The sequence below is a fragment of the Agelaius phoeniceus genome, chromosome 28, assembly GCF_051311805.1.
Source record: "Agelaius phoeniceus isolate bAgePho1 chromosome 28, bAgePho1.hap1, whole genome shotgun sequence".
NCBI classification, from domain to species: domain Eukaryota; kingdom Metazoa; phylum Chordata; class Aves; order Passeriformes; family Icteridae; genus Agelaius; species Agelaius phoeniceus.
Genome location: NC_135292.1, coordinates 2,176,150 through 2,201,100, shown reverse-complemented (window position 1 = coordinate 2,201,100; position 24,951 = coordinate 2,176,150). Strand labels below are relative to the sequence as shown.

General features: G+C 57.0%; 2 protein-coding genes across 2 annotated transcripts in view; one reads left to right on the top strand and one right to left on the bottom strand.

Moving 5' to 3' along the window:
* Nucleotides 1–24,951, top strand: part of LOC143696056 (uncharacterized) — a 317,065-nt gene that overhangs the window by 192,744 nt on the left and 99,370 nt on the right. The window contains exon 5 of the mRNA XM_077191262.1: nucleotides 2,474–2,815. Within this exon, the coding sequence (XP_077047377.1) occupies nucleotides 2,474–2,815 (342 nt within the window). The remainder of the gene's footprint in view (nucleotides 1–2,473; nucleotides 2,816–24,951) is intronic.
* The window catches only part of LOC143696053 (uncharacterized), a 1,205,294-nt gene that overhangs the window by 1,158,794 nt on the left and 21,549 nt on the right, over nucleotides 1–24,951 (bottom strand). The window lies entirely within an intron of this gene.

Here is a 24,951-nt window from a genome sequence, read left to right as displayed (position 1 = left end):
AGAGAAAAGGCAGGTGGGAGACCCCGGCAGCAGCAGCGGCGCTGCCCAGCACAGCTGGCACGGGCAGGGCAGCCGGGGATGGGATGGCTGGGACCCGCCCTCGGTGCGGTCGGCGCGGTGACCTCGGCCCACGCGGCAGGACAGAGCAACCCCATCTTCCCCAGCATGGCCGGCAGAGCGGCCGCGGGCCGGGCAGTGGGGCCAGGGCACACAAATTCACCGCCAGCGCCGGGGCAGGTGGAGCTGCCCTGGGCAGTGAGCCCGCACCTGGGATGGAAACCGGGGCAGGCGGAGCTGAGGCGGGCAGCGAGCCGGGACCCGGGACAGGCGCCTCGGCCGCCAACGGAGGGGGCAAGAGCTGCAGAGGATCCCACTCTCTTTCTGACTTTTCCGCTTGTTCCCCTCCCTTTCATTTCCCCTTTTTATTTTCTTGGTTTTTTCCTCGGGTGTTTCTGATACTTCAAAGATTTTTATTCTCCTAAAATCTCCTGTCTAACATATGGCATATTCTCTTTCTTCTAGATTAAATGGGTTTTTTTCCAAATAAATCCAGAACCTAACAAATCTAAACTTCTGCTTGGATATTTTGAAATGGTCGGTGAGCTAACTCATGACCTCCTAATGTTGTTTTTCTCATCACCTTTTTATTTATCCTTTGGCAAATTAAGCATCTTTCAGTGACTTGCTTTGCTACACCAAAAATCCCAGTGCACCCAAAATTCCTTAAAAAATGATCACACAAAGCTTGAGTACGCCAGTGGGGTTTCTGATGCACATCTTCTAATCTTTTCCTAGTAAGCACATTTTATTAAGTAATTGTCTTCCATGTAGAAGTTTCTATTTCCCTGATTTATCTTGTTCATTTCCTATCTTGTTTAATTCTTTTTTCTCGGCTTCCCTAAACTTTGGAATTTCCAGTTTTTCCTCGTTTGGAGTGAATATTAACATAACTCTTTCAGCTCCATTTTCTGCTGCATCCTTAGCTTTGTGATGTGCCCCCAGTTTGCCCAGTTTGCCTCTCCTTTGGCCCGGGCCGGGTTCCCCCCGCCCGCAGCGGCTGGGAGCAGCCGAGAGCCCCGCGCTGCCCATGCCGACCTGTCCCGGCTCCATGGCCGCTGCTGCCGCGGGCTGCGAGGGCTGCGGGAACGGGGCACCGAGGGTGTGGCTGCTGCTGGGGAGGAGGAGGAGGGAGGGAAGGGCAGGGATGGAGGGGGAGGAGGAGGAGAAGGAATGGAAGGGGCGGGATGGAAGAGGAGCAGGAGGCGGGGATAAGACAGAGGAGGAGGAGGAGGAGGGGGATGGAAGAGGAGGAGCGGGAGGAGAAAGAGCAGTGAAGGAGGTGGGGTTAGGAGGGAGGAGGACAGGGAGGTGGAGATAGGACAGAGGAGGAGCGGGAGGAAGAGGAAGAGGAGGGACAAAGGCGGATCAAGGCTGAGCTGCGGGAGCCACGCGGTCTCGATCCCTGCCTGAATTCGCAGCCCCCACCTGTGGGATCATCGCCCCCACCATGGCGCAGGTGAGCGGGGAGGGGGAGCCCGGCCCGGATATCCCGGGGGGTCCCTGGGTTGGGTTTTTGGGGGGATGTTTTGGGAATGAAGAAGTCCAAGGCTGAGCGGAAAAGGCCCCTCGGGGGGACATCGGGGGGTGGCGGTGGCGGCTGCCGGCAGAGGCAGCCTGGAGGAGCAGAGCCCTGTGTGCCCCAGGAGGCCAAAGTGGGGAGGCCAGAGAGGGGGGAGCGCCGCCATTGGCGGGAGCCTCAAGAGCCTGGAGAGGGGCAGGGGGGACTCCTTGGAGGCGCTGCAGCGCAGAGCAGAGAATGAGGGGAGAAGGGAGCCCGGGAGCCCAAAGAGCCCCGGCATCCCGAAATGGGGAGAGCCAAGAGGGGGCAGTGCGTCCCCACAGACGGCCTGGGGGGATCTCGATGCCCTTGCCTGTGGCACGGAGGCAAATCCCATGCTGTCCTTGTCCTTCCTCGCCCAGAGCAGGAGCTGAGCATGGAGAGCAGGGAGGACAAATGCCCGCGGCAGAACCTGGTGGCAGAGGCCGTTTTGAGCGGCTCCACGGCGCAGGAAGCCAACGGGGAGGAAAAGGCCCGGAGATGCCGCACGAGGAGGGGCTGCAAACGCAGATGGCGGGGATGTGAGGGGGAAAGAGCCAGCCTGGGCCGGGAAGGCGGCCGGAGATGGAGCCAGAGCTCGGAGCTGGTGCTCCATGAGCAGCTCCATGATGGGGAGAAGCCCCACACGTGCGTGGAGTGTGGGAAGAGCTTCAGGTGGAACTCTGAGCTGATCAGGCACCAGAGGACCCACACTGGGGAACGGCCCTACGAGTGTGGGGAGTGTGGACAGAGCTTCAGCTGCAGCTCCAGCCTGATCAGGCACCAGAGGACCCACACTGGGGAGAGGCCCTATGAGTGGTCCAAGTGTGGGAAGAGGTTTCAGACCAGCTCTGATCTTCTCCGGCACTATCAGAGTCACACAGAGGAGAGGCCCTTCCAATGCCCCGACTGTGGGAAGGGATTCAAGCGCAACTCTGACCTCATCAAGCACCAGCGCATCCACACAGGGGAGAGGCCCTACGAGTGTGATAAATGCAGGAAGAGGTTTCAGACCAGCTCCCATCTCCTCCGGCACTATCGGATTCACACAGAGGAGAGGCCATTCCGCTGCCCCGACTGTGGGAAGGGATTCCAGCAGAACTCCACCCTCGTCAGGCACCGGCGCATCCACACAGGGGAGAGGCCCTACGAGTGTCCCCAGTGTGGGAAGAGCTTCTCCAGGAGCTCTCACTTGACCCGACACCAACGGAGGCACCGGTAAGGGAAGCCCTGCGAGTGCCCCGAGTGCAGGAAGAGCTTCGTGTGCTGCTGCAGCTCCATCCCCCACTGGAGGAGGCACTTTGGGCACAGCCCTGGTCACTCACATTCCCTGTGATCCATGTTGGGAACACACCTGCCTGCTTGTCCTTTGGTTTGGCCTGAATTTTTTTCTCTTCTCCATGTGTTTCCACTCCAAAAGCCAAGAGGGATGAATCTGTCACCTCAAAACCACTCAAATTCCACTGAAAATAACTGAATTTTAACCCAAAAAGGCTCAATCCTACCTCAAATTCCTTGTTCCCTCCTCAAAAAACCTCAATCCCATGCTAAACTCTCCATTCCACAGCCACCAGGGTGAGATGGGGTTAGAAGGGGACTGGGAGAAGTGGGATCCCAATTTGGAGCAATGGGATTGGGATTGTGTGGGGCTGGGTGTGTGGGTTGTATTTGATAGCAAATAAAACTTTCAGAGTTAGTGATTTCTGTCCTGTTCATTTTCAGTCAGTTCTGTTTGCAGAGTGCCACCTTCTCAGCTGATTCAATTCTTATAAAAGTCCCATTTTTTAAATCATCTAGCCTCTAACAATTAAAAAACCAATATCCAAATAAAACCACACACCCCCAATAAACCTTTTAAAAATAATTTTAATTGTTTTGGAGTACTTAAGGATGTTATTAAAGTTTAATTGTTTGGTTGAAATGTCTGAGAAATTGTAGTGGTGTTTGCTTTTGTGTTTAGTATATTTGTAATATGAATTGTTTTACTAAGGTGTGTTAGATTGCTTGGTAGTTTCTTTAGATATTTTTATCTAAAGTACATTAGTCATAGAGTTAAAATTTTCAAAAGGTATTTCTTGATATATAATTTGTTTATTTATATACATTAGTAATATTATAGTAATAGTTGTTGCTTTGGTTTGAATCACTGTTGGAGTATTGTAAAGAAGATTTGAGATTTTTATATTTTATTTTTATTATAATTTTTTAAAGTTCAATTATTATTTCTTTGTTTATAATTTTATTGCAATTTGTTGCGGGGATAGGAAGGAAGTTCAAGGGCAGGAACATTTTTTCCTGGCTGGGAACTGGAATTCCAGACCCTGGGAGTGTGTGCAGGACCCCAGAGACTGGGATCAAAGATGGGCTGGGATCAAATACGGACTGGGATCAAATACGGACTGGGATCAAATATGGGCTGGTATCAAATATGGGCTGGGATCACATGGATGGGGATCCTGTGCATCAGAACCCTCCAGACCAGGATAGCCTGGAGTGGGATCAAATATGGACTGGGACTGTATGGACTGGGATCCCAGGGACTGGGACCATATGGATCAGGACCACACAGACTGGGATCAAATATGGGCTGGGACTGTTTTTTAAAGTAACTTTGTTATAAGTTTTTATTTTTGTTGTTAATTAAGCTTAGTGAAATAGCTGCTTCTGTTAAACTGCCTGCTTGGATGGGATAACATCCAATGCACACAGGATGAGGACACCTGTACAGATCTGCCAACTATCAGCACTCCCCGTCTGAAGGCAGAGTGCACCAAGGCCCAAAACCTGGAGGTGATAAAGAGAAGGAGCCAAAACCACAGCCAAGAAACACACATGCTCTGAAAAGGCAGACCCAGGGAGGGGCCATGTAAAATCATTCCTGGAATATGTAAAGTAGTTTATGGGTATGCATGAGGGTCTATGAATATGCACCAGGCTGATGTAAGGGGAAAGGTATTTCAGGGCGATGCAGATTCCTTGGTTGTGGTTTTAGTCCATTTTTATCACCTCCAGTTTTTGGGCTTTGGTCTACTCTGACTCTGAGAAATTGAGGTTTTGGGATTTTTAGTATGTTGTGGATGGAAGCAAAATGGAAGGCACAGTGTTTCGTCCTGGGTTTCTTCTTCATGCTTCTTCCTTCTTCTTCATGGGTTTGGGTGGCTTTTTGTAATTGGGCAGAAATTCCACATTGCAGGCTCTTTGGGATCAGTTATTGGGTTAAAAGGGAAAATAATCTAGGTGTCAGTTCCTAATTGGATAGTTTAGTCTTAAAAGACCTTGGAACAAGAGATTGTGGGCCATTTTGTGCCTTCTACTGAAAAGCTGCTGAACTCCCAGTAATGAGGCTGTTTTACTGATAAGAAATAATAAACACTTGAGTCTGAACATGAATTACTGTCTCAAGTGCCTTCAATCCAGAGCCAGTGAAACCAACAACTGGTACCCTACAGCTTGAGGTAGTGGCAAGGCAGAACTTGTTCATGCTCTTTTCCCCTGGTGATTTTCTACTCCCGTCCAGACTCTGATAGCAAAGCCGTGCTGGTGACAAAAGATTGACCTTGGCATCCTGGCGCACTTTCTGGGTGGGTGTTTGAATCTGCTTTTCCAGGCCTCGGGCTGAGCAGGGTGAGGCCGAGGCCTGGGCCCCTCCAGGCGGCGCCGGGAGCGCCCGGGGCAGCGGCGAGGGGCGGCCCTGAGGGGCGGCACAGGGGGCATTTCCCCCGAGCGGGCGGGCGGGCGGGCGGCGGGGAAAGGCGCCCTGGGCACAAGGGCAGGCACAAGGGCCCCGGCTCTCTGCAGTGCGGGCGGCCCAGCGCCGATCGCTGCTCCCGGAGCCGCTGCCAGGGCCGGGTCTCCTCCCCGCCGCTGACCCTGCACCTGCAGCGCTGCCTCCGCCTCTGCCGGGATCCCCAGCACGGACGGCAAGGACGTGGACACGCTGCAGCAGGGGCCCAGCAGGGACACCCAGATGGTGCCGGGGCTGCAGCTCCTCTCCTGCAAGGAAAGGCTGACACAGCTCGGCTTCTTCAGCCTGGGAAAGAGACCCAGCCTTGATCCAGCTGTGGCCTTCCAGTACCTGAGGGCAACACACAAGAAAGCTGGACAGGGACTTTGTACGAGGGCAGGCAAGGACAGGACAAGGGAGCATGGATCCAAATGGAGAGAGATTAGGTTTAGGTAAGGGATTCAGAAAAAAGACTCTCCTGGAACAGGTTGCCCAGAGAAGGTGGGCATGTCCCGTCCCTGACAGTGTTCAAGGCCAGGCTGCATGGAGCTCTAGACAAGCCGGTCCAGTGCAAGGGATCCCCAGCCACAGCAGGAGAGTTGCAGCCATGGGATTTTCCAGATCCCTTCCAAGCCAAACCATGCCACGACTCCATGATTCTGGGATACTTCCCCTCCTCATCCTCTGGCAGAAAAAGAAACTTGGCCCCAAGTTCCACACTGCAGACCATGTCTTTTGGCAGCCTGCAACTGTGTCAACAGAGGATGAAAAGAGATGACATTACTGACACAATTTCCCTTTTCTACTTGAAAAGTAAATGCTCTGCTCCTGTCCACTCTGGCAAAATTGTCACAAGAGGCAATTGTTCCCCATGAAATGCTTGGTCTCATGCAAAGAAGAAAGAAGCCAGAAGCCAACAGTCTTCGTTATTGCTACGTTGTTTTCTTTGGTTGCTTCTCTAATAGGAATGACTTTGGGGTGTGATCTGTTTGTTTCTCTCTTTCGTTCCTTGGGGCGCGCGGCGGCTCCTCCGTTGGGTTCCCCGGGCAATGGAGGAACGGCCGCGATCTCCGGCGGCTCCGCAGCAGCAGCAGCAGCAGCAGCAGCAGCAGCAGAAGCAGCAGCAGCAGCGCTTCTCTTGATTGGTTTTCCACTCGACTTCCCACTCGCTCCCCATCCTCTTCTCCCTCTCACACTCACCCTACTCCCGTCCCGTGTTGGGCCGTGCCGTCCGTGTTCCGCCTCTCCCAGCCCGGCTGATGCCGCGTCCCGCAAGGGGCCCCTCGGCGGGGCCGCCCCGTGCCCGCCCCTGCCCGGCCCGCCGTGGTTCCGCCTCGGCCGGGCTCTCTCCGTCCTGGCTGTGGCGCCGCTGGAAGAGCCGCTCGCTCTGGTGCTGGCGGAGCAGTGCGGTCTTTTGGCCGCGCCTGGCGCGGGCTCTGGCCCAGCCCCAGCTGAGGCCCCGGACCCGAACGAAGCCCCTGCCGCGGTTCCGCCCGCGGCCGCCCCGCTGCCGCCCGGCTCCCGCCCCGTGGCTGACAGCGTGGCCGGCAGCTGCCCTGCTCCGAGCTCCGCCGCTCGCCAGCTCGGCCGCCGGCCCCGAGCCGCCGCAGCTCGGGGCAGCTCGGCAAGCAGCAGCGCGCCGGGCGGGCGGGTGCCCCGGGCAGAAGAGCGGCAGCGCGGTGCCACCCGCATGGGCGGAGAGGCCTCCCCTGGAGCAGCTCTAGCAGCAGGGCCCACTGCTGGGCAGCGGCGGCTGCGGCAGCGTTTACTCCGGTCCCCGCCTCACCGATGGCGCCCCGGGAAGAGACGGGGCCGGCTCGGAGGGCGGCGGCGGGCGGCGGGCGATGAGCTCAGCCCGCCGCTGGCCTTGGCTCGCAGGCGGCCATCAAGCGAGTGTCCCGGGAGCACATCTCGGAGTGGGCACGGCTGGGGAGTGAGCGGGGCCAGCGGGAGGAGCCGGCGGGGCGTGCCGGGTGGGGCTGAGGCGAGGCCCGGCAGGGCGGCAGCCGGAACGCTGCGAGGGCAGCGAGCGTGGAGTGAGCGGGGGCCGCGCAGCGCCCCGGGCCGGGCCATGGCGAGCCGCGGCGGGGCCGGGCAGGAGCTGCCCGAGGCGCGGCGCAGCTTCGGCCCTGCTGACGGCATCGCGGTCCCCCCGCAGCGCAAGGGTGCCCTTGTGCCCCTGGAGCTGGCGCTGCTGTGGATGGTGTCGCGGCCTGGCTTCCGCGGCTTCGTGCGGCTCCTGGACTGCTTCGAGGTGCCCGAGGGCTTCGTGCTGCTCACGGAGCGTCCGCAGCGCTGTCAGCACCTCTGGTACTTCCTGCATGAGCGGCGGTTCCTGACGGAGCCCGTGGCGCGGGGGCTGTTCCGCCAGGTGCTGGAGGCCATGGGGCACTGCAGCAGCCGCGGCGTCCTGCACCGCCACATCAAGGCCGAGAACGTCCTCGTCGACCTGGCCACGGGCGAGGCGAAGCTCCTCGACTTCGGCTGCGGCACGATCCTCCAGGACACGTTCTACACCCGGATGTCAGGTGAGCCCAATGCCGGGGCCCAGCTGGGCAGCAGAAGTTCCTCCCTTGGCTGGCAGAGGGGGAAGAGGGAGGGAAGGAAGGAGGCAAGGAAGGAGGGGGAATCCTTCTTCAGCCAGCTGCAGCCAAGTTGCTTTGTGGCAGGGCAGGGGCTGGCTATTGTGGAACGGGAGCTGGCTGGGAGGGAGGGAGCAGCATGGGCCTGATGAGCTGCGCCCGTATCCCATAGGAACGCCGGAGTACAGCCCACCAGAGTGGATCCTCTTTGGCTGCTACCATGGCCAGCCAGCCACCATCTGGTCCCTGGGCATCCTGCTCTATGAGCTGCTCTGTGGGCACCTTCCTTTCCACACCAACGAGGACATCGTCCGGGGCCAGCTCTTCTTCCTGCCCCGGGTGTCTCAAGGTGGGGATGCGCCTTCAAGGCACGAGGGGAAGAACGGGGTTGGGAGGGGCGGCTGGCACATAAGCGTCCTGCTCTTGCAGCTGGTGAGGAGGTGGATCTCCTGGGCTTAGCTGGAGGAGGTGGCACCTGTGCCTCTGTGCTGGTGTCCTCCGCAAGAGAGGATCGATAGGAAGCTTTTGGCTGCAGCTCTGAGCACTCCTGGTGTGGCCTGGGCACTGTGGAATGTGGGAGAGCACGGACAGGAGCCTTGTCCCGCTGAGCGGCGGTTTCTGGTTTCTCTCCGCAGAGTGCCAACACCTCATCAGGTGGTGTTTATGCATGGAGCCCACAGACAGGCCAGCACTGGAGGACCTTTTTGAGCATTCTTGGCTGCAGGAGCCCTGCCTGGCCCAGGAGACAGCAGAGATCCAGGAGCCCAGCAAGCAGCAGCGGCACGCGTCTCATGGCGCTGGAAGAAAACCCCGGAGCGTTTCCCTGCGGCCGCGGCACAGAGGAGAGAGCGCAGCCGAGGAGATGCTGCTTCCGCTGGTCCCTGCGAGCTGTGGAGGCAGCAGCTTCGTGCTGCCCGTCCCATTGGAGAAGTGGTGGCAGTGTGGTGAAGGTGCCACGGACTGGGACAGGGGAAACATCCCCCTGCAGCTCAATGGCATCGTGATGTCCCCACAAGCCGAGGCACAGCTGGCGCGTTCTTCTGGAGCACGACGTGGAGCTGGGAACACCATCCTGGAGCTGGCGGCTGGCGGGGCAGAGCCGATTGGCTTTGGCTGCGGCCCCTGCCTGGAGGACACGCTCTGCGCCCCGATGGAATCAAGATGAGTCCCCAGCCGGCGCAGGGGCGGGGGGATGCTGGTGCTTCCAGGCACGGCAGGGCTCGGCCTGGCCACGCGCCAGAGGTTCCCCGCTCGGCGGCGCTGGGGAATATTAATTTTTCCGCCGGCCGCCGAGCTGCTTTTTGGCAGGACAGGGGATGGATGTTGTGGAAGGGGAGCCGGCTCCTGGCCTTGCTGACAGCTTCTGCCAGCCAGCCTGGCACGGGCTGAGGCGGGGGCAGCCAGCCTGACAAAAGCATCCATCCATGTGGATGGGGGCGGCAGAGGGGGACGGGTTCCGAAGCCGTGCCCCAGCTGGTCTGCTCTGCAGGCCCTTGAGGAAGGGGTGCGTTTATGGGCGGGAGAGGTGGGGATTTTCCCCACCCGTGGACAGGTTTAATTCTCACATGGAGTGGTCAGACCCTCCTCAGGCCCATGAAACGGTGACAGGCTTTGTGCTTTTTCTTGTTTCCAGGTCTTGTTTTGAATTGACTTTCGTGCAATTGTTCTTTGTTTTTCCCAGGAGGATTACACCTGGTGCCCGGACCGGACGGGGAAGCGCCTGCAGCGTCCGTGGAGCGCGTCCATTGCCAGCGCTGCCCCAGGGGCCACGGTCTGCAGGGACAGCCCCTTCCAGAAGGACGAGGACCTGGTTTGGGATCGGCTCCTCTCCTGGCAGCAGCTCTGCAGAGGTGGACACCCGGCTCCACAGCTCGGCTGGCAGAAGGGCTCCGGGCAGGCGGCAGCGGGCACACGGGCATCCCGCTCTTGCAGCTGCTTAGGAGGTTGCTGTGCCGGGATTAAGCAGAGGAGGTGGAACGTGGCCTGCCCCGCTGCCCTTCTCTAAAAACAGAGAATGGGTCGGGAGGTTTGGGCTCTGAGCACAGCCAGCAGCCTGGCCCGGGCACAGGCCCTGGCGGGACAGGGGGACAGGAGCCTGCTGCCACTGACCGTGGCTCTCTGGTTTCTCTCCACAGGCTGCCAGCACCTCATGCCATGGGAACGGCACCGCTCGGCCTGCCAGGCTGGGAGGGCTGGAGGGCGGCCAGTGTTCATTTGCTGTCAAAAATAAATTGGGGTTTTTTGTCATTGTCATCATTGGAGCGTTTCTTTCCTCCTTTTCCAAGCTCTTGGCCTCCCTTCCTCCAGGGTAATCTTTTTTCTCCTTCCTCAACCGCTTGACGGCATTTGGCAGGGGGGGTTAAGCAACGTGAAAAATTCAACAACAGTTCCTGTTGCCAACTGCAGCAGCCCCTTCAAGAGCCCTGAGCTTCCACCAAGGTCAGTGTGTGCCTTGCAAAAGGAAGTGCTTTGCAGTGATGGGGTTGTTGCCCTGCTGCAAAAGCTGGGAGGAAATCAGAAATGGAAAAATGCCAATTGGGCTCAACCACCTCCCAGGTTCTTCATCTTTTCCCTCTTCTCCATGATAGGCAGGCAGGGCTGGACTCCAGCAAGGTTCAAGTTCTTGGTGCTCTCTGGCATCAAAGGGATCAAGGAAACTCTTGTACGCAGGGACTACAACAGGGCTACTTGTCAGAACCCAGGAAATTCCCCTGGCTGCCCTGGAGGACTCGAGCCCCTGCCCAGGGGGCTCAGAGACCCTGGCACAGAGCCCAAGACCCCTGTGCCTTTGATTTAGCCCTTGGAAAAAACAACCTTACATGAAGAATTGCGAGCCATGAAAGTTTAAGTAGAATGATAGTGAATTTATCACAGGGTGAAATATAGATTGTTGGGGTTTCTATAACGGGGCTTCAGGGGGCAAGATGGAGGAATCTGGGCATGTCCAGCCTTTCTCCTTCTTCTTGGCCTCCATCTTCTGCTGTGATGGTGGCACTTTGAGATTGGTTTAGAGTAGAAGCACACTGTCTAACATAGGTGATGGGTATTGGAAAGTCATTGTAAATATTGTACAGGTAGTTTTTAGGATAAAAAGATAACACCACCCTGGGGCAGGCAGAATGCCATAGAATGTCTTGCTGAGCAGACCTTGGCAGGACAGGAGAAAGAATTTTATAGATAAGATACAAGAAACAACCTTGAGAGCCAGAAAAGAAGAGCTCTGACTCCTTCTTCGAGCGCCAGGCTGGGAAAAGAGACTGTGGAACTTATCTCGGGCTCACTCTGACCAGCCAGAGACCCCGAGAGCATGAGTCCGTAAGACGAAATACTGAAGGATTGGCTCCAAAACATAAATATCCTTGTTGGCCATGTCTTCTTGACCAAGAAATCCTTCAAAGCTCTTGTAACTACAAGTCTTGAGGCCCTGTGAGCCATGCGGTGCAGATGGGAGCCCAACTCACCCTTCCTGTCTATGTAGAAGAGAAGAAAAAGCAATGGCATCATCTGAAAAACTCAGAGGTCCGCTCTCTAGCTCCTTCCAAACTCCTTCAAATCACCCAAAGTGCAATTTAGCTACAAATAGGTGTCAAAGACTCTTTGTGCTGGCTCTTGGACACCAGAGCAGCTGCTTTAGAATCTTTCACAGAACCCTGTGCAGTTCTGTGGTGCCAGAAATGGATCATTTGAAGAAACTTTCCCAACTGACTTGCATGGAGGTTTGTCTGAAGGGTATTTGAGGAGAAAGGCTCCCGGCAGAGCTCTGGGCTTTGGCCTAGCTGTGTCCCCTGCTGATTGTGAAGTGTGCCATCAGCTGCAGGGCTTTCTGGGCTAAAACTATCATCAAGTCACTGGGACTTGCTATTTTTGGCCTCTAAAAGCTGGACCCACTTCCGGGGCAAATTTGGAGACCTCATCTCTGGGTGGATGGAGCAGCTAGGATTTTCCCAGTTGCTGGGAATGGTTCTCCAGGCCCTGGGTGTAAAACGGGGCTGCCCAGCAAGTGCGGATCTGCAAGATGATAAACAATTGTCTTGGTTTGAAAAGAGAGGTGTCTGCTAAGGAAGGCAGAAGCCTTCTCTGAAATGGAAAATGTCAATCCCCTCCCTTCAAATGATTCTCATTTAGAAATTCAAATGCTCTCAGGGAAAGATATGGGGATAGGACTGAGCCCGCAGAGCTGGGCAGCGTTTGCTGATGCTCTGAGCCCTTCCTAAAGATCCTGTGCGGGCTGACTTAGACACCTGGGGCCAGGGATTCCTTCCAAGCTGGGCCACTTGGGCTGGGCCGGGGGCGGCCCCGGGGCAGAAGGCAGTGTGTGCAAGGGCCCTGGGTGGCACGCTGCAGCACGGTCACCGTGCCATGGAACGGAAGCCGGTGTCCAAGGCCCCTTTGTGACACGTGGGAAATAGAAGCTTGCCCGGCTGCTGGCAACACGCAACGGGGCACAAGGGGACAGAGCGGTGCCGTGAGGAGCCCCCGCACAGCGCACTCGCTCCCGTCTGACCCGGAGCTTCTCCGCGGCGCTGTTCCTGCAGCTGAGCTCGAGGCCAGAGCACAGGACTCGCTGACCTGTGGCCTTCCTGAGGCTTCTATTCTGCAGCTGCCCTCAAGGGCAGAGCGTGGGACTTGGTGCCCCGGAGCTTTCCCAAGGCATCTCTCCTGCAAGGAGCTCCAGGCACAGCCATGGAGCAGAGACCCCTGAGAGTGCCCAAGCTGGCCTGGGTGGAGGAGGAGGAGGAGGAAGAAGAAGGCCCTGGAGCTGCCCCAGCACAGGAGACAGAAGAGGTGGTGCCGTTCCATCCACCGCAGGAGGGTGAGTGGAAGAACTGGGCTGCAGGGCTGGAGCCTGCAGCCAATTGGCGCCATGCCATGCCATGCCATGCCATGCCATGCCATGCCATGCCATGCCATGCCATGCCATGCCATGCCATGCCATGCCATCCCCTGGGGAAATGCCCATGGACAGGAAGGAAGAGGGGCCGGGCAGACACCCTGCAGTGGCCGTGCTCCATCCCCTGGGGCATCCCGGGGCTCTCCCTGCCTGGGCAGTGCAGGGCTGGGCTCTGTTCTCCGGCCTCTCCCGCAGCCCCTCAGCTCTGGCTGCGCTTGCTCTTTGCCAGATGCAGCCCTGGAGCGCACACAAGAGCAGGAATCCAGCCGTGGCCGCTTCCGCAGAACAGCGCAGGTACCTGCAGCCACCCCCACCTGGGCTGGGCCTGCTGTCCCTGCTCAGCCCAGCACCGTGTGTGCAGCACTCCATGCAACATCCCCGGCCTCTTGCCCTTCTCCTACAGCTCATCTGCGACTTTATCCGGAGCATTGGGCAGGAAGAGACCAGCACCATGGGCACTGGGCTCAGAGCTCACTCAGAGCTCCTCAGTCATGAGACCAGTACCGCCCTGCTGCATTTGCTCCTGGAGAAGGGTGTTGCCAGGCCAGAACAAGTGAGCAGCCTGGGGCCAGGCTTCAATTCCCCCATGAGTCCCGTGGCTTCCCCAGCCACGCCTGCTGGTCCCTGGGAGCCTTTGAGGCCATGGCAGTGCGCTGGCAAGGGAAGCTCTTCTCTGGGGACCCTGGGGACATCGCTCCCTCTGGCAGCTTTCCAAGTCTCCCCGTGCCTTCTCCAGGTGCCCGCCATGGTGAGGTCCATTCACCGATGGCTCCTGGCCAATGATTCTGCCCAGCACAGGCTGGACAAGGCCCTGCTGAGTCTCACCAGAGCACACCCGGGTGAGGCAGTGGTGACGCTCCTGCGTGCGGCCCCGTCCTGTGACAGGTATGGGGCCCACCTGCCCAGAGGGCTCAGGCCTCCCCAGCCCATCACCCTGTACCGCTTGGCCCAGGTGTCTGAGCAACAGAGAGTTCCAGGGCCCTCTGGCTGCTGCCTTTCCCAGCCCTGGCACGTCAGCCCCCGAGCCTGCTGCCATGCTCCCTTGCCATCCCTCAGGGGCCTGTCCCCACAGGGCTGGGCTGCCTGGCTGCTGCTGGCCAGGCCCAGTGGGCAGAGGAAGAGCCGGTGGTCAGCCCGGGCCCCTAGGGATGCCCAGGCCACGGTGCTGTGTCTGAGACCCCCCTGAGACAGAGCTCTAACCCCTCAGAGCTGCCATCTCCATGTGGAAGACCATCATGTGCTCGTCCAGGACTGCAGAGCCAGTGCTGCTGATCCTCCTGGATGTGCTGGGCAGCTGGCCAGAGCGCAGCACGTGCACCTCCGATGGGGACAAAACGGGTGTCTTTGGCCTGGCTGTGAGTTTCTGCAAGTGGCCTTTGCTGGCCCCAAGGCTGCCTCTCCAGCAGCTCTCCATCCTCCTTCCCCCACTGCATCTCCCTGCCTCAGGCGCTGGCCTGAAACCTGGCCCAGGGGCAGCCTCAGGCCCACCAGGCCCCGTGCTCCCCCTCCCAAGGTCTCTGCGGGCCTCTCCCTGCCCTGCTCGGGCCCTGCCCCAGGGACACCTGGGCACTGAGCACTGTCTCGGGGGCCTTTGTCCCTTGCAGGCCACCGTGGTGATGTGGAAGATGCTCCAGGAGCCCCATGTGCCACGTGTAGTGACGTCGTATTTCCCCCAGCTATTTGTGCATCTGCTCTTCCAAGTGTTCTTCAGCACAGAAGAGATGCCAGAGGAGGTCGATGCCTTCTGGAAGGAATGCCTGCAAGAGCACGGCCTTGCCACCAGCCCCAACAGGTGCTCCATGCCAGTCCTCCTGTCCCTGCCACGTGGCCTGCCAAGGAGCCAGTGCTGCCAGGGTGACCTGGCCTTTGCTGTGCACACAGGTTTGCAGTGCAGAGCCTGAAGTCCCTGCTCTGCCGAAAGCAGTACAAGGAGGTGGTGGTGTCAGTGGAACGCAAGCGTGGCTGGGACACGCTGCTCTGTGCTGACACCCGCCACTATGCCGTGGGTCTGCTGGCCAGGTGAGACTCCCCTTCTTCCCATTGCTCCCGGCATTTGTGCCCTGTGCCCGGGCTGTCCCACACAGTCCCCGTGGCCCTGGGTCACAGGGCCTTGTCACCGAGGGACGGCCAAGCAGACTGGAAAAGGCTGGGAGGGGAGAGAGCACAGGAGGAGACACCTCCTAAAGGGCCCAGGTCCCCTTGCAGGACGGTGGTGAAAGACCAGCAGGCTCTGCCAGCCTGTCCTTGGAGAGATTTGCTCAGGTTCCTGGTCCCTTTTTCGCCCTCCTAGGGAGATGCGCCATGCTTGTCTTGGGTTGGCTTCCAGTATTGCACTCCACCTCCTCTGGCTGCTCAGCACACAGGAGCCACACTGGGATCTGGCCGCCCTGGCGTTCCTTGTGGAGGTGAGCCGGGTGTGCAGCGCTGCCTGGCTGAGCTGCCTCCCAGCTCTCTGCCCTCTGGGAGCCGCAGCCGCCTGGGACGCTGCCCGCGCCCTGTGCTGCTGCTGCTGCTGCTGCCTGGGCCCAGCCCTGTGCGGCTCCAGGCTCCTGCCGGCCGGCTCCCCCATCACTGGCCTGTGCCTTTCAGCTCCTCCAGTGCCTGGATGCCAGTGAATGTGGTGCCAGTGTTGTGAAGGTCTCTTCAAGGTACCTGCAGAGCGAGTGCAGGGAGAGGCGTCGCCTGGCGCTCAGGGCCCTGCTGGAGCTCATTGATGATCCCTCAATGGTGAGAAGGGGGCGGTGGCTGAAGCTGCGCTGGGAACACAGTCACTTGGCCTGGCCTGGGCTTGGGGCGCTGGGGCAGCTGCTCCCAGCTCTCCTGCCTCCCGCTTCAGCTGCCCACGTGCTTTGGGACAGGCCTTTGGCCTCTGGGCCCTGTGGCAGCAGGATGGCCTTTCACAGACTTGTGTTCCGCACAGGCCCAAAGAATGTGGAGCCTGACCCAAAGCCTCATGGACCTACTGTGCGACAGTGATGCAGAGATAGCTGGCATGACCCTCATCACACTCAGCTTTCTATTCCTGCACAAATCACACATTCTGATGTCAACCCCCATTGCCCTGCAGCTGGCTGAGGCGCTCCTGCCACTCTTTGACCACGTAAGGCTCTGTGCCCCCAGCCACAGCCACCGGCTGCTGCCTGGAAACTGTGTGCCCTGTGCATTTCCAGCCCTATGCCCAGGGGGGCCTGCAGGAGCCAATTCTGAGGTAGTTTTTCTTTTTTTTTTCCTACAGGATAATAGCCAGGTCCAGCTGCTCTCCATCAAACTCTTCCGAGACATGATGGAGTATTTGGAAGAGAGAGAAAACCCTTTGGAAATCCCTGTACAACAGAGCTTGCTTGCACTCTTCTTCCACTGCCATGATGAGAATCAGCGTGTGGCAGAGGTGAGGACTCGTGGGCTGCTGCTGTCCCCCTGGCAGGGGGCTCGGCTGCCTCCTGCCCTGCGCCTGCTGGATCGCAGCCTCCTGCAGGCCATGGCACGGGGACGCGGGTGCCGTGCCCTGGGCTGTGGGGCCATCTCCGCGTCCCTGCTGCTCTCCAGGCTTCTCGGGAAGCGCTGCTTTGTGCGCTCAAGTTGATGAAGAGGAGGGATCTCAAGAAGCTGGTGAAGGAGCAGAAACTGTGCAAGTTCAGCGAGTGCCTGGTAAGGAGGGCCTGCAAGGCCCAGCCTCAGGCTGGAGAAGGCCCCTAAGGGCGGCGCTCAGTGTGCGGGCCGGGCAGCTGAGCCCCTGCCCGCTGCGGCAGCCAGAGGCCGCGCGGGCTCCTCTCCAGGCTCCCGAGGGCCCGAGCCGGGTGCCCGTGGAGCCCCGGCCCGGCGGGGCTGCGGGGCGGCCCCGCGGCTCCCCGGGCAGCAGCCGGCCCGCTGCCCCCTCCCCTCGGGAGCCCTTGGCCGGCGGCTGCTGGCCGCGCCTCAGGGCTGTGCGGGCAGGGGAGGCTGGGGCTGGGCGCAGGCAGCGCCCGGCTCAGGGGCTGAGCCCGCGCCAAGCCTTCCCTCCTGCCGCTCTCTGCAGCTGGCAGAGGACAGGAGCCGAGCGGCCGAGCACCTGCGCCGGGCCCTGCGCTACCTGCAGAGCCCGCAGGAGCCCCTGCGAGAGGCGGCCATCAGCTTCATGGGTGAGCCACGAGCCCGCGCTCCCTCCCCGGCCCGGCCCGCCGCAGCTCGGCCCCGGCCCCGCCTGCTGCCCCGGCAGCGCCAGCCGGGCCCGGCGCCGTGGAGCCCCGCCTGGGCTGGGCATTGCGGCTGCCGCCCTCTGGCAGCCGTGCCCTGGGGCGGCAGCGTGCGCCAAGGGCCGGGCTGAGCCCTGCCGGGCCAGCAGCCCGTGTGGCCACAGCGCCGGCAGCGCCGCTGGCAGGGAGCTGTGCCGCTGCCGCCGTGACAGGCTCTGTGTTCACAGGCATGGCCGGGCGGCGCCTGAGGGGGCAGCAGCGAGAGCTGCAGCTGATCTGCACTGGTGAGTGAGGGCAGCGGGCTGGCAGCGGGGGCTGCCGGGGGGGAGCTGCAAGCCCTGCCCCGGCTGCGGAGGGCTCTGCTCCCGTGGCCAGAGCACACTGAGCTTTCAGGGCCACGGGGGCCATTGGTGGCCCGCAGCTTCGGCCTGATCGCCTTGCTCCCTGCTCCCTCCTGGCCATGGCAAGAGCCGGCTGGCATGGCCCTTGCAGGGGGCTCTCCTCGGCTCCCCGCAGATCTGCCTCTGACCGTGGCTCTGTTGCTCTCTCTTGCAGCCCTTGAAGACAAAACAAATGACATCAGCATCGCCGTCGGAAGCCTGGCAATTCAAACGCTCTGCATCCTCAAGTCAGGAGAGCGGGCTCCCATCTCCAGCTTCCAGTGGCTCCGAAATCACCTGCGCAGGGCATGGAAGACACGGCCTCGTGTGTCACGGCTCGGCTGCCTGCCCTGCTGCAGCTCTGTGGAGAGCTGATCCCAGAAGCTGTTTTTGCTGGGCCACCTGAGTCAGGAGGATTTTTCTTTTACTTCAAGAATGTTCTTTTCTTTGTTTTTTTTTTTTCCCTTTACTATGTAAATATAGACTGTGTTCTAATACACAGACTGCCAGGATCTTTCTTTTTCTGCCCAGGCTCCGCAGGGCCTAGGGGAAGAGGGGATAAAGGGTGCTTGTGCTCAGCCAGCTGCCCAGGCGTGCAGTGGGCAAGGGGAAATGGCCAGAAGGCCCTTGGCCTTTGGTGGTTCTGCTGAAGCCTTTGTGCTGCCCACAGAGCGGCTGGGCAGGGGCCGGAGCTGCGGGGATCCCTGCCAGAGCGCTGCCTGGAGATGGCCACAAGCCCTGTGCCAGGCAGGAAGCACCATCCGTGCCCTCCTGCCCGTCTGCTGCTGGCTGCCTTGCTGAGGGCTCCCAGGTGCCTCTGCCTGGGGCTGCTCTGGAGCTGCTGTGGGGCTGCGGCGCTGCTGCCGGGTAGCTTGGCCGTGCTGGGGCAGGGCCTGAGGGGCTGGGGCGCTGGCAAGCCCTGAGCAATGGGGCTGTCAGAGGCCACAAGCAGCCCCCTGGCAGCCGCCTTCTTCCTGCCAGAGCTGACTTGCCAGGCGGATCCTGGGCACTCTGGAACTAACAGCATCAGTGTTATTAGAGAATGAAAGTGATCAAAGATGTCTAAAGTCCCACCATTTCAGAGGTGTTTGAGGGGGAATTCAGGATTTGGGGACACATTCTGTGTGGAGTGCCCCTGTTGCTAAGAGGCAGGAATTTGATCTCACCCTTCTTGTGTTGCTAAGAACTCCTCCCCTGACCCAAACCCACACTCCAGCCCTGGGATACCCTATAAAAACCCCACGGCCCTGCCTCTGCCCTGTCTTTCGGGGGTCAGAAATGGACTCTGGAGCTTTCTGAAACCCAGACCCGTCTCGTTTGTTCCCGGCACCGGCAGCTGCAGCCTCCCTGGACACCATGAACTCTGGAGAATGGGGGCAGCCAGTGGGGACAGGTCCTGGACTGCAAGATAAGTGTGTGTTCTGTTTGCCATCTGTCAGTGGTGGGGCAGTTATCTTCTGTTCATTGGGCAGTTTCTCTCTTCCACAACCAATCCTCCCTGTGGGGAGGTGTGTTCCATTAATAGGCCATTAATTATTAATTATCTTCTGGTATTGGGCCACTGAGTGTCACTGCATGGCTGATGAAATGACATCATCGCATTGGGAGATGCTCCGCCCAGGGGGAGGAGCCAAGCATTCCTACCTGGATAGAATCTGAGATTTGGAACACTGTAGGCAGCCTTTTCCTCCTGGATTCCCAGAGGAGCAGCTGTCTTTCTTCTCCACGGCATTCCCAGAGGATCAGCCTTTTCCCACTGGATTCCCAGAGGAAGGAAGATTCCCAGGCCCATCTACAGCAGCCCTGGACCTTCAGAGGAAAACTCCACCCTTCTCCAGGATCCCTGCTCCAACAGAGCCACACCTGGCACTGCAGGAGGGCTGCAGCCACCGCTGAATGGGACTGCTGCCAGCACCCTGACCCACAGGGTGTCAGGCCCTGTTCTGACTCTGTCTGTGGGGTTTTTTTTCGTCTGTACTACTACATTTATATTGTTAATTTTTCCTAAAAAAGAACTGTTATTCCTATTCCCATATCTTTGCCTGAAAGCTCCTTAATTTCAAAATTATAACAATTCAGAGGGAGGGGTTTACATTTTCCATTCCAGGGGAGGCTCCTGCCTTCCTTAGCAGACACCTGGCTTTTCAAACCAAGACAATAACAAAGTTACTTGAACACCACATATAGAAAATCCATTTTAATCTCTGCAAAAAGCCAATATTATGTGTCCATAACAATAAACCTCTCGCTGAGTGATGGTAGATGTCAAAGTAACTTTGTTCTAAAGATACAGTTTTTATTTCTGTTGTTAATTAAGCTTAGTGAAATAGCTGCTTGTGTTAAACTGCCTGCTTGGATGGGATAACATCCAATGCACCCAGGATGAGGACACCTGTACAGATCTGCCAACTATCAGCACTCCCTGTCTGAAGTGAGCTACACTTTGGTAACATCTCATGTTTCATGCATGCAGTGGGTGACCAGATGATTTAAAATGCTAATAAAATAAACAAGAAAGATTTTAAAATGCTAATAAAATAAACAAGAAAGGTCATTTATGTTCCTCAAAATAACAACAACAATAACAACAACAACAACAAGTTCTGGTTTAATGAAAGGTGGAATCCATTGCTCTTAAGAGCAAAGATTCATAGCTGGAATAAAGAGTGTTCAGCCCAGCTGTTTCTACTATGAGGCCGTATTTCATCCCCCCTGAAAGTCCTTCATGTTTGCACAGAAAACTGTCCCTGCACAGCCCAATGAATTCCATCACTTAAGCTGGCCAAACAACCACTGTGGTCAAGTGGGGTCTGAGCAGCTTCCAGGATCCCAAGCAGCTTCAGAAGCTTCATTTTACACCTCCTCTTCTCCTAGTGAATACCCAGCACCACCATCACTGTGGACCCATAGCTATGGATCACTGGCCTGGCCAGCACAGGGCTAATGTTTGCATCAGCCAGGAGGAGCTGCTCTGCCTGGCTGTCTGTCTCAGCCTCAGCCCTGAGACCCCAAATGCCTCCATTCTGGCCCAATCCTTCCTGGTGCTGAGCATAAGAACTCGTGCAGACAAGAGCAGGGAGGGAATCTCCCCAGCCGTTTATCACCTCAGCAACAAGACCTGGTACCAGGCTGTTATCTGTAGCAGAAAGCAGCAGCAGGAAGGAGACACCAGATCACCAGCCCCAGGCCATGGCCCTGGTGCTGTCCTTACCAGTGATCAGTGTCTGCAGCTCTCCAGGAGCTCAGGGAGCAGGGATGCTCCTCACCATCTCATCTTACCCATGCACCCAAAGCCACGGCCAGCTGTGTGCTCCTGCCCACCAGCACATGCCAAGGCACAGCGTGGGATTCTTGGGGAGGTGTCCTCTGCAGGGCCAGGAGTTGGACTTGGTGATCCTTGGGGGTCCTTTCCAGCCCAGGATATTTTGTGATTCTAAGGCTTTGGCCAGCCCAGGTTTCAGCCACCTCCCCGATCCAGGTGTGATTGACCCCAAACCAGATCTTGCCTCTGTCTACCCTCCAGTGCAAGGAACATGTTGCATCTACCCCAGCCCTGCTGCTTGTGTCTGATGGATCATGCTGACCTTTTCAACATATTTCTTGGAGTATTAGAAAACATTATCTGACAAAAAGCAAACAAACAAAAAAAAAAAAAAAAAAAAGAAAAAGCAAACCAAAAACCAACAAACCAGCCCAAACGAAATCAATTTGGGTAATGATGGCCTTTTGTTCCAGTTTATCCTGCACCAAACTCCACAGATGGTAAATCTGAACATTTCCCAGACCTTCACAGCAGAGCTTGGAAGTGTCTCTCTGATTTCTTGGTTGTTTCATGACACATGCATCTCTCCTATATAATCCCAGTGTTTTGCTTAGAAGCCATATTATAACTGAATCAATCTTCTTCATTTGAACATCTAGGACAGATTCACACATCATTTCACCATTAACTAGGATAGACTCAGCCTTTCAGATCTTTCAGGTTTCAAGCCTGGCTGTGTTGTTTCAGTTCTTTGCTGCTGCTTGTGTTTTGTGAAAAAAAAAAAAAAAAAAATAACCAGACTTTGGGACTTTCTGTTGTGGCTTGAAGAAGAACACAGGTTGTTTCATCGCTGTTGTGAGACATGTGTTACCCGGCTCATTAATTCACAACAGTTCTTGTTTTCTCTGCCTTTTTTCACGCTGATGTGATACATTTGTGAAGTCCAGGGTTGTACTGCAAGTGATTAATGCTGCAGTAAAGTCTGATAAACTGAGATTCCAACAAAAAAGTGTGAAAAATGTAACCTCTAAAGTTCTGAAAGCTCACATATGACAAAACCCATAAATCACCCCAGAGGCAGTCATTATGGAGAGTTACTAACTAGATTATGCAGCTGCATTTGTCATCATTTCCCATTACGTAGAGAATAAACCTGTCAGGCTGATTTATGGCAGAGGGCTCCACAAGATGGGAACTGGCACCTGTACTGTTCTGTGGAAAACGATGAGAAATGCTGTGTGTGCTCAAGCGCTCAATGGAAAAGGAAGGAGGGGAGATAACTGTTATTTGAAGGCACTGATTCAGGGACAAAGGCTTCAGAGAGGAGTCATGCTTACTCCCATGGGATGGCAGGAAGAGTATCCACCAACCTGTCCCAACAGCAGCAGCATCAGAATGCGTTCTCCAGAGGTGGAGGGAAGAGAGGAGAGAGGAGGTCTTTTGAGGGGACCAAAGTCAGTCATGGAGAAATCCTAGAAGCCTGGAATGGTTCAGGTCACAAGGAATCTGAAAAACCATCTTGTTCTAACCCCTGATGTGGGCCGTGACAAACTGAACAGCTGAATGCCTGGCTACTCAGGGGATACTCAAGGTTTTGGATTCCATGCCTGTGCATCTACCGTGGAGCAGCTGGGTCTGCTGGGAGCAGATGGCATCCACCTGAGCTCAGAGCAGGCCAAAAGATGGGCAGATGTGGGACTGAGCAGGGCGAGGGACATCCCTGCACAGCAGCGCTCTGACAAGAGCAGCAGTGGCCTCCTCTCAGTGCCCTTCCCCGAGCAGCAGCCGCTGAACACCATGGTGGCTACACAGATGCTTTTGGCTCTGCAATCCCTTTGTGCTCAAAGGCCACGCTGGGCATTTCAGCTGGGCTGGAAGGTCTGGCTGGGCAGGGAACAGGCAAGAGGCACTGCTGGTGTGAGCTCCATGTGTTCACTGGGGACACAAGGAAGATTGTTCATCCAAAGAAAAACACAAGCAGCCAGTCCCTGCTAACACAGCAGTGCGACTCTGTCCAGAGCAGCTCAAATTCTCTGCCAGAACCACCCCCCTGCACCTTCTTGATCTGAAGGGGACTAGAAGTGGTTTCACTGCAGTTCTTTATTTCTGCTGTCTGATAATGGGAAGGTTTCACAGAAGTCTTGGATGGACTGGATCAGGGAATAGTCAAGCAAGAAAAACTGAGCAACCATCACCCAACCCCACTCACAGAAGAACAAGTCCCATTAGGAAAAGCACCTCAGGTGTTTTCATAGTTGATAATATGTATCCTACACAACATTAGTGATTATAATCTTTTCCCTTTGGAAACTTATCAGTGGCAACTTTTGCCTGCTTTGTGAAGGGAGCCCCTGGGGCCCATTCCCTCCCAGAGGGGCTGCACTTGCTGCCTGCCGGGGCTTTCATTGCTGGGCCCACTGGGAGCCCCTGAGCTGGGCTGGGCACCAAGGGCAGGGCTGGCCCGGCTGTGATGCCTCTGGCCCCTGTGACATCAGGGGCAGCGTGTCACAATGGGGGCAGCTGGAAAAGGCCCCCGCAGGTAACGCTGGCCCAGCACAGCCTGGGCAAGCGGTGAGTGCGCACGTGGCGGGGCTGGGCCGGGCCAGGGCCGGGCCACAAGCGCCGCACCCGGGCCTGCATTGTCCCCCTGCACCCAGGGCCAGCCCCTGGGGCCGGCGCCTTGGCCGGGGCACGGGGCTGCTGCTGCTGGCCCACTGGCACAGGCCCTGCTGCCTGCCAGCTGCCCGGGGCCCTCTGCTTCTGCCCTCACATCCCTGCGCCTCCGGGCCTCACTTCAGCCCCCACAAGCTCCCTTGGCAGCCCCAGTGAAAGCCTTGTCTCTCTCCTCCTGCAGACCATGGCGCACAGAGCAGTCCTGGCTGGGCTTGTGCTGCTCCTCTTCCTGTTCCCACTTTCCGTGGTGGACAGATTTCACGGGGATGGGCAGCCCCGTGCAGAGGAGATGAAAGCGGCCCCCCCAGAGCCAGCTGAGCCTGGCTGGGGACCCTGGCTCCTGGCTGCCTTGCGCTACCTGCACCAGCTCTGGCAAATTGCTCAGCCGCTGCTCCTGCTTTTGGGCTGGTGGCTCAGGCGCAGAAGGGCAGCCACGAGGCAGAGAGCAGCGGCCCAGAGAGCTGAGGAAAAGGCCAGAAGGAGGAAGGTGGAAAGCGAGCGGAGAAGGCGGCTCCTTAGGAAGAGATTCAAAGACATGGAGCAAATGCGCCGGGCCACAAAAGAAATAGAAAAGCAAATGGCCAGGCTGATTGGAATGAATAGGCATACAAACAGGATGCTGAAGGTAGGCAGGGCAGGCTTTTGGAGGAGCACAGGCAGTGGCTGTGTGAAGAAAAGCTTCCTGCTGGAGATGCTCTCTGGGCTGGCCAAGGCGAGCCGCACATCTTTGTGAGCAGCCGGCGCACAGAGCTGCGCTTGCTGCCCAGCACAGCCCTGCGCCGGGGCACAGGCTCCGGGCTCCTGACACACCCTGCCCCTCTGCCCTCTCTCTCCTCATGGGATCTGTAGTAACTGCATCTATTTTAACCCTTTTCCATGCAGAGCCTTTGCATCTGCTCAGAGGAAAGCACCATCTGAAGGCATCGGGCCAATGTTTGGAGATTGATTCAAATTCTTAAATAGTTTTGAAATATTTAAAATATCTTATTTAAAAATAGTTCTCTTTAGAAACATTTTCCAAACTTTTTATTACTATAATGTAGATTAATACTCTTGTAAGAGATCATAAATATTTTAATAATAAGTAGGAATTAAATAATGGCACTTTTCCTTATATTACATAGAACTTATAATTCATCAAAATTACCAAGAATTATTGCAGTTAACCAAAACTGAAGTATACTTACTTTTTATCTAAACCAGCAAATGTTGCTTAATCTTCATGATCCAATAATTATTTTGTGTCTTGTTTAATATTCATATATACAGTATATAGACTGTCGCTACGAATGCCTATAATCACAATTGGTTAATTTAAATTACACTCTCTGCCCTCCTGTCTCGGGAGGGTGACTTCCCTCAGGCAGCTGCAGTCCCTGTCAAGATGCAATAAAGGCAATGCCTGAACAAACGCTGTGTCTGTGAGTGTCCATGCTGGACTCAGGTGTCAGCTGTGGGGAATTCCTGACACAGGGGCACCACAGCAGCCCTTGGCCGTGCAGAGGCTCCTTTCCTCCCCTGCAGCAGCTGCTCCTTTGGTGCTGTGATCCAGCCTCTGCTCTGCGCGATGCCAAATGCAAGAAAACCAGGAGTGCCACCACTCAGACTGTCACTCGGGTGCCGGCAGAGCTCAGGAGCCACCATGGCTGTGTAGGTGTGGAACCTGCAGT